Source organism: Squalius cephalus (genome assembly GCF_949319135.1).
Source record: "Squalius cephalus genome assembly, chromosome: 4".
Classification (NCBI taxonomy): domain Eukaryota; kingdom Metazoa; phylum Chordata; class Actinopteri; order Cypriniformes; family Leuciscidae; genus Squalius; species Squalius cephalus.
The window spans coordinates 10,995,476-11,011,057 of record NC_137125.1 but is presented as its reverse complement, the minus strand read 5'-3'; the positions used below and the strand labels follow the sequence as shown (position 1 = coordinate 11,011,057).

The 15,582-nt window shown below is 38.7% G+C and overlaps 1 protein-coding gene across 1 annotated transcript in view; it reads right to left on the bottom strand.

Moving 5' to 3' along the window:
• The window catches only part of LOC307157617 (uncharacterized protein), a 64,650-nt gene extending 49,620 nt beyond the window's left edge, over positions 1 to 15,030 (bottom strand). Inside the window, exons 1-3 of the mRNA XM_079869544.1 lie at positions 14,954 to 15,030; positions 14,633 to 14,780; positions 688 to 967 (exon numbers count right to left, since the gene is read on the bottom strand). Of these exons, the coding sequence (XP_079725670.1) occupies positions 688 to 946 (259 nt within the window). The 5' untranslated portion in view covers positions 947 to 967; positions 14,633 to 14,780; positions 14,954 to 15,030. The remainder of the gene's footprint in view (positions 1 to 687; positions 968 to 14,632; positions 14,781 to 14,953) is intronic.
• Between the last annotated feature and the right edge of the window lie 552 nt (positions 15,031 to 15,582).

Sequence of the window (15,582 nt, the reverse complement as noted above, 5' to 3'; positions counted from 1 at the left end):
CTTCAGTGACGTGCATACTTATTCCACTCGCCAATCAAGTGAAGGGCGTTTCTTGTTACCTGCCTGTCGAACAAATCAACTTCAAAGAACATCATGTTATAGAGCAATGGTGGCATGGAACTCGCTCCCGTTATTCTTGGTCTCAGAGATTCACAATGTTAGTTTTTCCAAAAAACTGAGACTGTATTTATTTACTTTGGAGTAACTGTAATTATGTAATTAATAATGACTATAATAATTTTTAATAATTTTATATTTTATATTATACCCAGAGAGTGGTACTATTTTGTACATAGAAGAGCTTATATTGTTATATTGTTATGTTGTCATGTTTAGTGTATATGTGTTGTGTTGTGTTGTGTTGTGTTGTGTGTGTGTGTGCGTGTGTGTGTGTGAGTTAAATGATTTAGACGATGTTGTGTGCACTTCTCTATTTGTCTTCATTGTTGTACAGCTTTGATGTTAATATTTTGGTTAAAATTGTTAAGACCCCAGGAAGAATAGCTACCGCCTAATGGAGTAGCTAATGGGGATCTAAATAAATAAACAAATAAACAAATAAACTTGAGTGTGTGTGAGAGAGAGGATCACTCACTGGGAAACATAGACCACACAAACACATCAGCAGAGCAAAGTCAGTCAGTCAGTCAGTCAGTCACATTACAGTCACTGTGAATTAAATGTTACCTTGCTTGTGTTTGTTCTCCAGCTGCTCAGCCAGATTATTCTGGTTTATCTTTCTCAGGATCTTCACCATGTTCTTCACAGCTTCTTCTGGCCCAAAACATGCTACCATCTTATCCACTGTGTCTAAGATATCTGCTTTCTCCATGTCTTTCTTTTTTATACACTCATGATCCTTCTCTAAGCACCACTGAAACTCCTTTAGATCATCTTCTTTCAGGTCCTTTAGCGAGTTCTTGAGCAGCTCTTCAACAGACGCCATCGCCCCTTTACAGATTCACAGCTGCAAGACAAGAAGAAAAAGATCTGAAGTAGTTTTACTCTTAACATTTGGACCTGAGTGCTCAAATGTTATTTGGATTATGAAATGAAGCTGTAATCAGATCAGGACTCTCATCCAAACAAATCTGTTAGCCCTCTGGTCCTCTTCGTTTAGAGGTCACACTTGGCTCCTTCATGGTCAAAAGTGACCGAAGCCTTAAAATGTAACTTTTTTTTTTTTTCAGGAAAACCAATGTAATATATTTTTGGTCAATAATATTTTTTTGATTATTATTTAGAATTTTGAAAGGATTCTATGGTACTATGTAATAATTATAACATTTTTATGAGCATTTTCTTCCATTAGAATTATTATTATTATTATTATTATTATTATTAATAAATGCAACATTTCACATTAAAATAGAATGCAGGCCTTTAAAAGCAATTTTTTTTGAAGTGAGGCATTAAAAAATAAAAACGTATGTAATATCATGTAACCACCGGTAGGCTATAGCTCCCTATAAATACATAGAGAGGCTTTTTGATTCCCATTGTTTTTTTTAGACATAATTTCTCCATTTTATTAGTTTTTTTTATTTATTATTTATATATATATTTAGACAAATCTAAAAGACTGTGTGTCAAGGTTTATATATTTTTATTAGATAAGTATCAGGTTTTGCATTACAATCAAACAATAACATTTGGTTAGAAAGGGAACACAGTGCAAGCATTTTTGTTACTCAGTATTTGATAATTAAAGAATCTAACAAAATAAGGGATGGATAGTGATAATTCAAAACACTTTATATACAGACATTTTGCAATTAATTGGTATTTTATTCAGTTTAATTATATAAATGGTAATAAAACTTCAGAAGGGAACAGCAATTATGATCGAACAGCAAAAACATAATAAAATAACATAACAGCAAACAATCATTATCAAGCTGTAGTTTAAAAAAGAGGAATAATAATGTAATAATAATAATAAATATTATTTTAACTATATACATACAAACTGTAATTATTTTACGCAACAGATATCAGGAACACCTATTAGACTAAAACAAGAGCAAACACAATAATTATCAAACAGTAAATTTAAGAAAAAGAGGAATAAAAATCGAAATAACCTTAAATAAATATAATTTTAACTATTTACATTCAAACTTTTCGCTAATTATTTTACTCATTGCTGCACATGCAACACATAGTAACACATTGGCCCTCATTTATCAAAAGTGCGTACACCAAATTTCCAGCGTACACCCAAAACCATGGTGACTTTGAGATTTATCAATATGGACGTTGGCGTACGGCACGCTCAAATCCTACGCCAGCTCAGGAGGTGGTGTACGCGCGTTTTGAGTTAGTGCGGAAATGCGCAGAAAAACAATTCCTAACACCACAAAACGCACTGACAAACTAAAAGATATGATATATTATGACCCACTGTAAAAAAACAACAACATAGTAATTATAAACTTCAGTGTTTATTTTTGTGCAACATGGACTTCAATGTTTAATTTGTGTGACTTTACCAAAGCATTTGATTTGTAGGATATGTATTCCTTCAGTTGCGAGCCTGTGCGCTTTACCTGACGTTTCAAGCCTTGTTAAATACTTTCGCCTGGCTCCGCAGCGCGAGTCTCCGCAGACTGCGCGCGCACCTCCCCAAACGGACGAGGCGTTTATACTCGATGCGCTCGCCGTTGTACTATTCTTTAGAACGATGGCGGCAGGTTTGCATGGACTGGGTTCAGTAATGAAAGGCTTTCAATGACCAAAAACTAATTCAGACTGACAAAATAATAAAAATGACATTCTTCTTCTTTTAAATAAAAATAATAATAATAATAATAATAATAATAATACAAATAATAACAACATTCTTCTTCTAAATAACAATAAGCGTCATTAATAATAAAAATCTAGAAATCAATTTTGTTTCTTTCCACTTCCCTGGTTTCTCTTTCTCTTTCTCAAAGAAATTTCTCTTCTTTGCCGTCTTCCGTGTGTCCATGGCGTAAAATGAGGGTGTGGGGGGAGCGGAGACTTGAATATATATGGGCATGTTATTCTAATGACGATCGTTTTCAGCCGCGGCATTTATCAAGCGCAGGTATTGCGTACACCTGGATTTCAAAGGTACGCACAGCTTCATAAATCAGGCGGTGAGAGAAGTGTAAGCATAATCTTACGCCAACATATACGCCCGTTTCTAGGCAAGAATGATAAATGAGGGCCAATGTCTCTTGCACACTGGAAGTTTGCAATTTTTGCAGAAACTGGCGGTTTTTAAATCCTTTGGCAAGCACATTTGGCACCACCTTCTTTTTTCTGAGTGACTGGTAGTAGAGAGATGTGTTGTGTAGGTACCAGCTGTGGAGGCACCGGCTGATGAGGGACCAGCCGTGGAGGCACCGGCCGATGAGGGACCAGCTTCCTCATCCCTGGAATCCTGCACTTTTCTCAGGAACCTCACAGAGGCTGGTGTGCGAGGAATGTTTTTCCTTCTTTTCATGAGGGGGTACACCAGCGCTTTCCCCAGCTCCTCCAGAAAAAGTCTCCTTCTGTAGCTTTTCACCTGTCCCCAGGTGGGATTGATTTCCCTCCACAGCACGAATGAATTGTAGGCCGAGACATCAATAATATTGAAGAAGAGAGCCATGGGCCAGCGAGCTGTCTTCCGTCCACATGTGTATGTTCCAACAATCTGTAATATTACACACGTGCACAACATTTTAGTAAATGTTTGTTCATCTATTGATAATGCAATTTACGTTTTTTTCAAGTTCAATTTAGCATTTAGCTTAGAATATAAGTTATTACTGTACAATTATTTTTAGCAGTGAACAAATACAAAGTAGCACATACCTGTCTAGACTGTCCACTCCGATCTTGACAGGGTTGTAGTTGTAGTCTAAAATCGTTGTAGTCTAAAATCATCTCCAGTTTTCTGTCCTCACGTTCACTGACTGCTGCATCCTTGTTTGTGGTGCTCATAAGAATCACATTCTTGTTCTTTTTTGGGCAGTAGGACACTATGGTGTGTGTCTTGGTGAATGCAAACAGAGATGAAAAACGAGCCCTGTTTCCACTTGTCACAAATGCACTTGGGAGCTCTGGCTTGTTTTTTCGCACAGTACCTAGCATTCTTATTTGTCTTCGTAAGAGCTCTGTGCCAAGAGCATAAGAGGTGAAAAGATTGTTACGCGTAACAATGTGCCCTTCAAGATAACGTAACATTTCAAGCACCACACGTTTGCCCAGGTTTTGCTCGTGTTGTGCTCCTGCGGGTTTGCCGGTGTACACCTGCATATTGTAGCTGTAGCTGCTTTTGGCATCTCAGGCTGCCCAGATTTTCAGACCATATTTAGCCGGTTTTCTCGGCTTATATTGCTTGAACTGGCACCAGCCTCCAAACCCAATCAAGCATTCGTCCACTACCCAAATTTATTTTGCAGCCAGGGTAGTCTAGCAACTCTCCATTGACTTTCGGAGCTGTAAAAACCTAAATTGGGTCAGGCCAATCACATTGTGTATAGAGTAGGCGGGGCGGGCTTAACATAATGACGACAGAGTTGCGACGGTTCCCTGCTACTTGAAAACAAAGAATGGCTGCTGCTGCTGGCGAACAGTCTTTCGAATTGGCTTTGGCCGCGACTCTGGAGGACTTGGAGTTAGGTTTTTCTTTGAGAAAAGAGCAAAGAACGGCACCTAAGTCATTCTTAAAAAAAGGAAGATGTGTTCATAGTTTTGCCAGCCAGATTCAAAAGTTGAAACTATCAACTAACGTTAGCTCCGCTGTTGGGAAAACGCTCTGGTTGGTTGAAGCGCTGTCCTATTGCGTGCAGATGGAATTTGAAAGACAGCGGTTTCTATGGTGAGTTGCCAGACCTAACATCTTAATGTAAAGATCTAAAATCTTTCAGAGTCATGATGGCCCGAAAAATTGCTTTCCCCTTCTCACTATGCCACAGGCTTTGTGTTGCTTCGTCATCGGATTTAAAAACAAAATTTTATTTTTTTGAAGTTGACAACATATATGGTGATGGAAATGCTTTGATAAATGCTGACTTGAATGCAATTGGTCATCATTTACTCACCCTCAAGTTCTTTCAAACCTTTATGAATGTATTGGTTTCCCTACTATGGAAGTCATTGGGGTCCATCAACTGTTTGGTTACTGAAATTATTCAAAATATCTTCCTTTGTGTTCAGCAGAAGAAATACATTCATACAGGTTTAAAATTTTTGATCAAACCATTGACATCTAGCAAACCAATCAAGACATGAGACTGTATTAGGGTTAGGTTGGGGTTATTGCAATAACCCTGCGTATATAGGAGTTGCTTGTAGAAGTTTTAATTCAGGGTTTAAAACTCTTGTAAACCATTTAACCATTCGTAAAATCGTGACTACTGTAGAAATATAACTATCAGTACCACATAATTATGACAAACCTCAAAGAGTGAGATATAGCACTTCAGTTTTTCAGTTCAAATTCAGTTTTTTATTTGTCTCAAGTTAAAAAAAATTATTTCATTTTTAAATTCATTCATAACATTTTGTTAGAACTGTAGTTTTAAAATAGTAATGTTCAAAGCATTGTTTCACGCGATTTGTGAAATGTGTAAATGCACATTTTGTGATTTTACGCCGCTTCAGATTTAGTTACTGTGCCGTTTTTTCTGTGTAAAGATGCCTTTAGAGCTTTAAATCTACAACCTCAAAACTCAGACTGTTCTGAAGTTTGTTGCTATATCTTTTCTAACTAATCGGACTTCCGGTTTTCCTAAAAATGAGGATCAAAACTCTGAAAAATCCCATACACTTACATTGATGGAATGTTCAGATGAGCCAAGACTGTTCAAACTCCAACTGTCAAAATTCTAATTTAAACTCCCCGAAGCCAATTAGACTCAATTAAACTGCCTTTCTATGTTCTATTTCTAATCCATTGAGACTCATTTAAACTCAAACTCAATATATCTATCTATCTACACTGAACAAAATTATAAAAGCAACACTTTTGTTTTTGCCCCCAATTTTCATGAGCTGAACTCAAAGGTCTTAGACTTTTTCTATGTACACAAAACGCCTATTTCTCTCAAATATTGTTCACATATCTGTCTAAATCTGTGTTAGTGAGCACTTCTCCTTTGCCAAGATAATCCATCCACCTCACAGGTGTGACATATCAAGATGCTGATTAGACAGCATGATTATTGCACAGGTGTGCCTTAGGCTGTACACAATAAAAGGGCACTCTAAAATGTGGGGGGGGGGTTTCTAGTACTGTTGTTCTGAAAACCAGTCAGTATCTGGTGTGACCAGCCTTTGCCTCACGCAGTGCAACACATCTCCTTCGCATAGAGTTGATCAGGTTGTTGATTGTGGCCTGTGGAATGTTGGTCCACTCCTCTTCAATGGCTGTGCACAGTTGCTGGATATTGGCAGGACCTGGAACACGCTGTCGTATACGCCGATCCAGAGCATCCCAAGCATGCTCAACGGGTGACATGTCCGGTGAGTATGCTGGCCATGCAAGAACTGGGATGTTTTCAGCTTCCAGGAAATGTGTACAGATCCTTGCAACATGGGGCCGTGCGTTATCATGCTGCAACATGAGGTGATGGTCGTGGATGAATGGCACAACAATGGGCCTCAGGATCTCATCACAGTATCAAAATGCCATCAATAAAAGGCACCTTTGTTCGTTGTCCATAACATACGCCTGTCCATACCATAACCCCACCGCCACCATGGGCCACTCGATCCACAACGTTGACATCAGCAAACCACTCACCCACACGACGCCATACACGCTGTCTGCCATCTGTCCTGTACAGTGAAAACCGGGATTCATCTGTGAAGATATACCATACCCTGTGTATGTAGAAATATACCTGCTGCTGTTCTTCTTGGCCCAGTATGTTGCTTGCAGTTATATTTTCCCTTGTTTACATGTGCAGGCAGTGATTGTTATTTACCCCAGCTCAGTTTTGAATGAAATTCAAATTAGCGAATTAAATGTTACCTTGCTTAAGACTGTTCTCCAGCTGCTTCACCAGATCTGGTTCATCTTCCTCAGGATCTTCACTGTGATCTTCACAGCTTCTTCTGGCCCAAAACATGCTACCATCGTATCCACTGTGTCTAAGATATCTGCATTCTCCATTTCAGAATCCATATGGTTATCCAGTCCGCCCCAAAATACTGTTTTTAGGACATCATCTGTCCAGCTTACCCCAACAGAAAGCTCCAGAAAGCCGGCGACATATTCCTCGATTGAGCAGCCATCTTGAAAACATTGAATCAGACGATCAGCTGGGGTTAGGGTGAAGTGAGCAACTTCCATGCTTCTTGTGGTCTGGTCTTCTGTCAGGGTTTACAGATGAAGCAGACAAGATGGTAAGTTTAACTCTTTAATTGCAGAATGAACGGAGATGCAGATAAATGGTGAGTAACAGCAACACAGATAAACAGAGAATGCTTAGCTGGAAGGTAATGTCTCTCTTTCCTTCTTTCTTGTAGGTGACCAAGGATGGAAGGCTGAAGAGGATGGAAGGCTGGCAGATGGATGGTGATGCGTATCAGGTACGGATCCAGGTAAGTGCTAAGGGATTCTGTGAGTCTTGAATAGTCGTGTATAGACAAGACCAGACGAGGAGTGAAGGGAAAGTGCTGAATATAAAGGGTGAGACTGATGAGGGGGTGCAGGTGATGCTGATGATTAGTGATTGAGAGAGTGAGTGCAGGTGTGTGCCACGGAGGATTCTGGGGAATGTAGCGCACACACACAGGTGAAGGCAGATGAAGGGAGAAGAACGTGAACGTGACCGTGACAGCTATATTCAAATAAATTGATCATAAAATTCTTCAAATTTCTATAAAAAAATGAATGCCTGTAGAATTAAAATTGAATGCTTTTTAATGCCATTTAAGGCCTTAATTTTCATTTAGAAAATTTAGAAATTCATTTAATGACTTTTAATGCTTTTTAATGCCCTGCGGAAACCCTGCATGGAACCCGAAACTAAAAAAGCTGAACTTTTGCTATTGAAAAAACTAATTGCTGTGTAAATGAACAGATATATACACTGGAATACACATGTGTCAAACTCAGTTCCTGGAGGGCCACAGCCCTACACAGTTTTGTTCCAACCCTGCTTCAACACACACACACCTGCAGTTTTCAAATAAGCCTGAAGGACTGGATTAGCTGATCAGGTGTGTTTAATTAGGGTTGAAGCTAAACTCTGCAGGGCTGTGGCCCTCCAGGAACTGAGTTTGACACCCCTGCTGTAATAAATAGGGTTGGGTACCGAAACCCGGTACTGATATGGAAAGTACATACCCAAGTAACCGGTATGTAACCGGGCCGAATCAAAACGCAGATTTTGGTGCCTCATTTCGTTGCCACTTAAATGCCTCAGCTCGTCAGCTGTCGGTTGAAATATTTGCCATCTGGTTCTCCGAAACGGACGTAAGAAGCATAATCAGTATGTGATAGCAACTTAACCATTCGATGCGTATGATCGTTCACACCGCTGTGATTAGAACGTTCAGATCGGGTTATCATCAACTTCTAAATTCAAATCTGTGTTCGCATATTGGCTAGCGCTGAGCCAGAGACAGACGCGCTCAGCACTGTCATATATCACAACTATTCAGTGTTTTCAACCACATAAAGTTTATTTTAGGTTTCAGACATTTAAATACACATATTCTTTGGACAGAAGCTCAATTCAGTGTTAGACAGACCTACTACCCTTGGCTTGTAATGAAAAAATCAAGTTTTGGCAGTTGGGTCTTTGAGGCCAGAAAAGACAGGGGGATGAAACTAGCAAAGGAATGGATCCACGTGTACAGTATATATACAGGTGTTTTTGGGGTCCTTGAGATGTTCTGACATGCCCTGACATTTGTGCTTTTTTCAGTTGCTTATAAACATATTAATGTAAAAAAAAAATTACACACTATTTAGCACAAACAGGGCTACCATAATATGTGAGCAACAATAATGTACATGTCTGCATTTTTGAGAGAATAATGTTTATGCATGGTTTTTGAAAAAACTAAAAACTAAAGTTTCTGAAATAAGGCCATAAAACACATTCTAAATATGTACCAATAAGACTTTTGTCTAATGGATGTCATCACCTAGAGTTTTGTCTTCAAAATGATGTGAAAATCACCCTGCCTTATCATTCACATAACACAATACATTGATTTGAATTTTGCAAAGCACTTTCTGTTTGGAAAGGCAATATGCGGAGTGGGCGTCAACGATCATGCATAGTGGTTCACACCTGAGGAGACAATGGGGCCTGCATACTTAATTAGCCATTCATTCAGGTGAGTCACTGAGCCACAAGATAGCAAGAGCAACAGCGATTGGAAGCATCTCAATTCTTTTTTATTTTTCCCCATATTGTGCTTGCAATTTGGCCTATAATATCCATGGAAAACATGTCTAGTAATTGTGCAGTTAATTCTCATACTGTATTTTCAGTTTTGGAATATTTATCCTCTCCCCAAATTTGTCACTAATAAAACACAATAAAAATTATTTAAAGAAAAGTTTTTTTTTTAATTTACCTTTTAATAGTTTGTTTACATCTACCTTGTAAATATATTTTTTTAGTAAAAAGGTTACAATTACAACAACAATTCAAGTGTAATCTTTCTTTGTAAAAACTAAAGTATACATTTTATCATACATATTTCAAAGTTAAGGATTTGATTGATTATTTGATTACTTTATTTTTGACAAAACATACTATATTTAACATGAGCAAATATTGGCAAACAAAAGCTTATTTGAGGTGGCAGATATTTTACAGTAAAAATGTATAATCTATCCAAAACTAATCAACGAAATGTTGTCTTTCATATGTCTGTAACATAGGTCTTTCATTTTTATTATAAGAAATATAAATGTTAATTTGCAGTTTAATACGTTGCTTATACAAATACATTTTATTTCAACATATTTCAGTCGATTTTTACTCAGTATAGCAATACAGTTTGCTAAAACCGAAACATTCATTCACAAACAGAAACGCCTGACTGTAACGTTGTTTTTATGAAATATTAGGGCATATAAATGTTAATTTTCAGTTTAATACGTTGCTTATACAAATAGCCTACATTTTATTTCAACATATTTCTGTCGATTTTTACTCAACTCAGTATAGCAATACAGTTTGCTAAAACATCATCATTCATTCACACAGAGACGCAATTTAAATTTAAACTGTCTTTTTGCGAGCTGTGATAAACAGCGCGCATCTCTGCGGCTGCCGTTCATTCATTCACAGAAACGCGATTAACTTGAGAAGGAAAAAAACTTACTACATATTCGGATCCTCTCTCCTGCAATACCCGCACTCTGAGGTAGATTTTCCATTATTAATATTTCTCACAGCGCTGCCAGATGGTGTAAACACGTAGGCTACAATGATCTGAATAAACTTTCTCTCTGAATAAACGTTTTCTCGAGCTGATATGGGGGCGTTCACAGGTTTGCTTGGATTGCCTCAGTAATTTGCGTTTGAATAGCACGCGCTCTCCGTGGGCGTGTTCACATTACATTTGAATGAGCTCTAATTAGCTCGACTGGAATCGCTCTCTTTTACTACAGATTTCACAAGATGAGAATATTTGTTTTTTATATAAATTACCTCATTTAAAAGAAGAGAATTCAAGCTTCATGCCTGTGTGTCTGTATGCCTGTTTGACTGAGTATTCGCTGAGTTACAGTTCATTTTCGGACGCGTTTCAGAATGGTCTTCACTGACAGAGAGAAGACAGAACTCGCATCACGTTTATTTTTCTTTATTTGGCAAAAAGCACAACACTTTGTTTTTATTGTGAGTATACACAAAAATAATACACATTTAACAGAATCGATTGATGTATGAAACTTGCTTGTAATATCAAAGTCAACAGAGCAAAATTAATTTCTTTTGAACTGAACTGAAAAAAAGCGAGCCTATCGCGCTGGTGCGATTGTCGACCTCAGGGGGTTAAAAAACAGCATAAAAAAAGTGTTTGAACATGCCCAGACCAAGGCTCATTTACCAGTAGCAGTCTTGATGAGGCTAGATATCCAGACCTATAAAACCTTGTGAACGTGTGGGCGTGGCCCCGTCAGCCACATCGCATACCTCCTGGATAGGAGCCCTTGAAAAGTGGGCTCTAGAGGACGCCATACCTCTGGTTGAGTGAGCACCCTGATAATTTAGCACCCTGATGCCCTCAGCGGAGCTAGAGCTGCATCCATGTGTAGTGAAGTGCTGCTGTTGGGTAGCACCTCGTTTGCATGTGTTGACTCCGCCCTAGAGGCCCGCAGGTAATCAGCGTCTCATTCATACGGGTATATCAAAGTGGCTGTTTGGCCACCGGACATTGCGTTGATGTGTGACTGTTTCGCTGGCGCGTCATTTCTCTGCGTTCATCCTGGCTGGAGTTGCCGTGCGGTTTGTGGATAAGCACATGTGGTGCTGAGTGTTTGCAGTCGTTGTGTTTCATTCTGGCTGGAGGTGAGTGTGACGGCAGCTGGTTATTATTGCTCGAATCTACCGGACGCTAAACGGTTAACAACGTAACTCTTGTCAGGTGCTGTGCGGCTTGTGGAGAAGCGCGTGTTCAAGCCGAGTGTTTACAGTGGTTGGTGAACGCGCACCGTTTGCCGCATACAAACGCACGTCATACTACTACAATAATCATCGCTGGTGTATTGCTGTTCGGCTTTCTGGTAAGTGTCTTTGTGGCTCTTGTGGTCGTATTTATTTTGAGTAATCTTTAGTCATGGGGTTATCTGTGTATTTCAGCTCGCCTTGGTATTATTTGGTTCTCACTCTGTTGCTGCCGGATGAATGACGCGATCGCCGCATGTTGGTATGTGTGATCACTGTATTATAATGATGAGCCAGTACGCTGTATATTTTAGTTCACATCCGGGCTTTTGCAGGTGCATGAATCTGCTGTTATAAAAGTATGTGAAGACTGCTGCTCGGATTGGGACTTTCATTGCTGCTGTTTTGTTCCCAATATCTTTTACTTTTGTTTATTGTTTTATTTCAATAACCTGCTGGCCAGTAGTGGCTCTCATGTGAGCACGCCCAGCATTCAATATATTTTTGAGTTAGTTTGCTTTATTATTGGGATAATTTAACTTCATTTATTTTGTTTGTTTTTGATCTCTTATGGGTTCGCCCTGTATTCCTTTTGTGAATAATATTTGCATTACTTAATAATTTTGTGAGTGATCCTCAGCCTGTCAGAGGAAAGAGGGTTGTGGGTGTTAGCCGGCCTGTGAAGCCGGGACAGGCTGGTGACTGTAAACCAATGTATTGAAAACCTTACTGAAGCCCATAACTGCAGGTTTGAGTGCATCATATATTTTGTTTTGTGATATTGGGTATTGTGGTTGTGCCTTGTAAATTAGAATTCATGTAAATTATTTCTTTTGTAATTCGTTTTTCTTGTCTTTCAGGCACTGTGAGTCCGGAGCAGGAGAGCTAGTTGCTCTATTTTGGTGGTGGGGCCTGATGCACCGTGTGTGTGTGGTCTATAACCTATAGTGATTGATCTTGGTTGATGTGAGGGTGCAGTGTAGTGCACGTGTTTGTGCTTCTCGACCATTGCTGATGTGGAGAAGTTTGGCACTAGCTCATCCTGCTTCCGGTAATCACAAGTCCTGATAAGTCTGTATTGTTATTGTGTGTCTGTGTGTGTGGAGTGATGATTGATCCCAATTGCTGCATATTTTAATATTTAACATTTGTCCAATAAAGAATATTTTTGTATTTTCTTATACCCACGTCTCCAATTCTTTGTGTAAGGGAAACATCGAACCTGTGTGTCCCCATTAGGATACTTCTCTGGTTTAGTGACCAGGGTGGCGTAGTCGACTCTTCTTTAAACCTCTTTCCGTAATAAACCTACTGTTCGCCACACATGCATTTGGTGAAATTGCGAGGAGAGAGACTTAGCCGAACGGAAGAACCCAATTTTAATGCTTCACCCCCGAAGGCGAACCTAAGGAGCCTCCTGTGAGATGGAAGGATGGATATGTGGAAGTATGCATTCTTCAGATCTATCATTACAAACCAATCCTCGGATTTGAACTGACTCACAATGATGGGAATAGTGAGCATCTTGAACCTGAATCTCCTTAGAGAACGATTCAAGTGCCTTAGATCTAAAATTGGACGCAACCCCCCATCCTTCTAGGGGAGGAACATGTTCTATTGCCTCCTTTATCAGCAGGAAGTTTACTTCTTGTAAATGTGTCATGTGTCAAGTGAAACACAGTCTGAATGATAGGCTTAATAAAAATATCTAACTTCTTAAAGCCACATAATATTTATACATGTATTTAACTGGTCTCGTAATCTACACGTTGCCTCAGCAACACGAGATACTAGCCGTTCATTATACATAACCGTAAGCGCACGTCTTTCTTTTTTTTTGCTGTACATGTCTAGATATTTCTCAATGAACACAGGCAGCACCCTCGAGAGCCGACTGTGCATGCCTCGCATCCAAACAGTATAACACATCGCGTGTGTCACCTCCTGTTTAAGTTTAATCGTGGGCTGGAAGATTTCGGCAGAGCTTATAGTAACAATTCAAGTTCTTACAGGACAAACAACACCAAATAGGACAGTTGACACAGAGTGCTTGCTGAAGAGCAAAAAGCTAACTCTGTTGTGTGCCAGCGTCCTATTGTAGCTTCCGTGTATGCCGTCACACGTTATGTCATGATGTGGCACCAATCAGGATTGTATTAGTTTCATTCATACTTCAGATGCGTTACGCTAAGAGTGTTCCCAAAAGTGTCGTTCCGACGCAGCGCGAGTTCCCTCGAAAGGGAACACAGGCCCGGATATGGCTTAGAACATGAGATTGGAATAATTGGAATTCTACATTCCAGTTTTGCGTATACAAATATACAGAAATATAATTCATCAAAAATGAAAGGAAAACTGTTTGAAACTATAGTACAGTGTGCAACTAAACTCAGCCTAATGCAGGACCAGTCAACCAGTTTAAACAAAAAGACTTCCTTGATCATATACCTTAGGGTTCAGCTGCCAGGCACGCACAAGTGTTGATGTGAGCAATTGAGCGTTGTACAGAACAGTATAGTAGGTTAGTAAGTGGGGATTTGAGTATATAGCATGCTGTTTTCATTATCGTTTTGTACACATTCTGGAACCTGCGCCCGCCTTGTCATCCCTCAGCTCTAATATACACTTTGCGTTCCAGCACCTGATTATTTACATATTAACCACTGATCACACACAAACACTGACACACAAAAGCAGGAGGTCAAAGTCTGACTCAGAATATGTTACTGTAGACTAAATTATGAAAATAAACAATGACAATCTAAATTAATTATTTGAAATAAAGGTTGTGTGATGAGTGTGCATAAATACAGAACAAAGATACAGTCATACGAGCTGCATCAGAAAGTTGTTGTGTAAATTTGCTATTATTACTTATACGATCAAATTATTTTTAACAACCAAAAAAACAGATATGCGCAGTCTCAAAGCTGTCTGATAAATCTTGAATGTGAACGGATACATGACACTTTTAAATCTAATCTCTCAGTATTATATAGTAGTATTTACTATTTAAAGTAATATTTACTAACCATGAATAATGAAGATGTAGATGTTTCTTGTTCCTCCACTGAACAGGCGTCTTGAGCAGAAGTTCTGATACTTCTTTCAATTTTGCTTTTTGATAAAGGACCGGGGGGAAGGTTTTTTCTTCTGAACTTAAACCTGTTAAACCAGAACCTGTTTTTCAAGAGAAAAACAACACGGGAGTGAAACTATGCAGAGACATGCCATTTAGCAGAATGATTGCGAAATGACAGGTAAAAAGAGACAAACAACTCTGAAAAAGACAGATAAACAGAAATAGACAGACCACACTGAAATATATATAGTTAAGAGACTAAATGACATACAGAAATAGACAGACAGCACTGTCTGCAGAGGGTTCTTTGAGCTCAGAGTGGCATTAGTGACATTGCGCCACACATTCTGAGCCTTTTACTGGGACACAATAAAGTTCAAAGTACAAAGCCTTTATTGTCAAATGCACAGTTGCATCTGGCCCTGCACAATGAAAATCTTACTTTGCTTTCCACCATGAATTCTGTTAAAAGATAAGAATAAAATATACATAAGTAGAAGAAACATAAATTACAAATATACTAGGGATGTCCCGATCAGGTTTTTTTGCCCTCGAGTCCGAGTCCGAGTCATTTGATTTTGAGTCTCTACCGATACAGAGTCCCGATCCGATACTTCTATAATACATAAAAAAAGAATAAAGAAGAGCGAAAAACAGATCCAGGATGTTCCTTATTTTTTTATTTAATTCACCTTATTTTAACATTCAACAACTCTGTTAACAAACAGAGCACTTCTGTGAGGTAGCTTGAACAATCAAGTAATAAATAACATAAATTCTTCACTTTTGGACTTAGTGCAACAGTAAATATAAAAAAAGTCTAATATATAAACAAATAGCACCTCAACTTAAAATACCCAGCAGGCATGTAAACAAATAAAAAAATAAAAGTGCCACAGT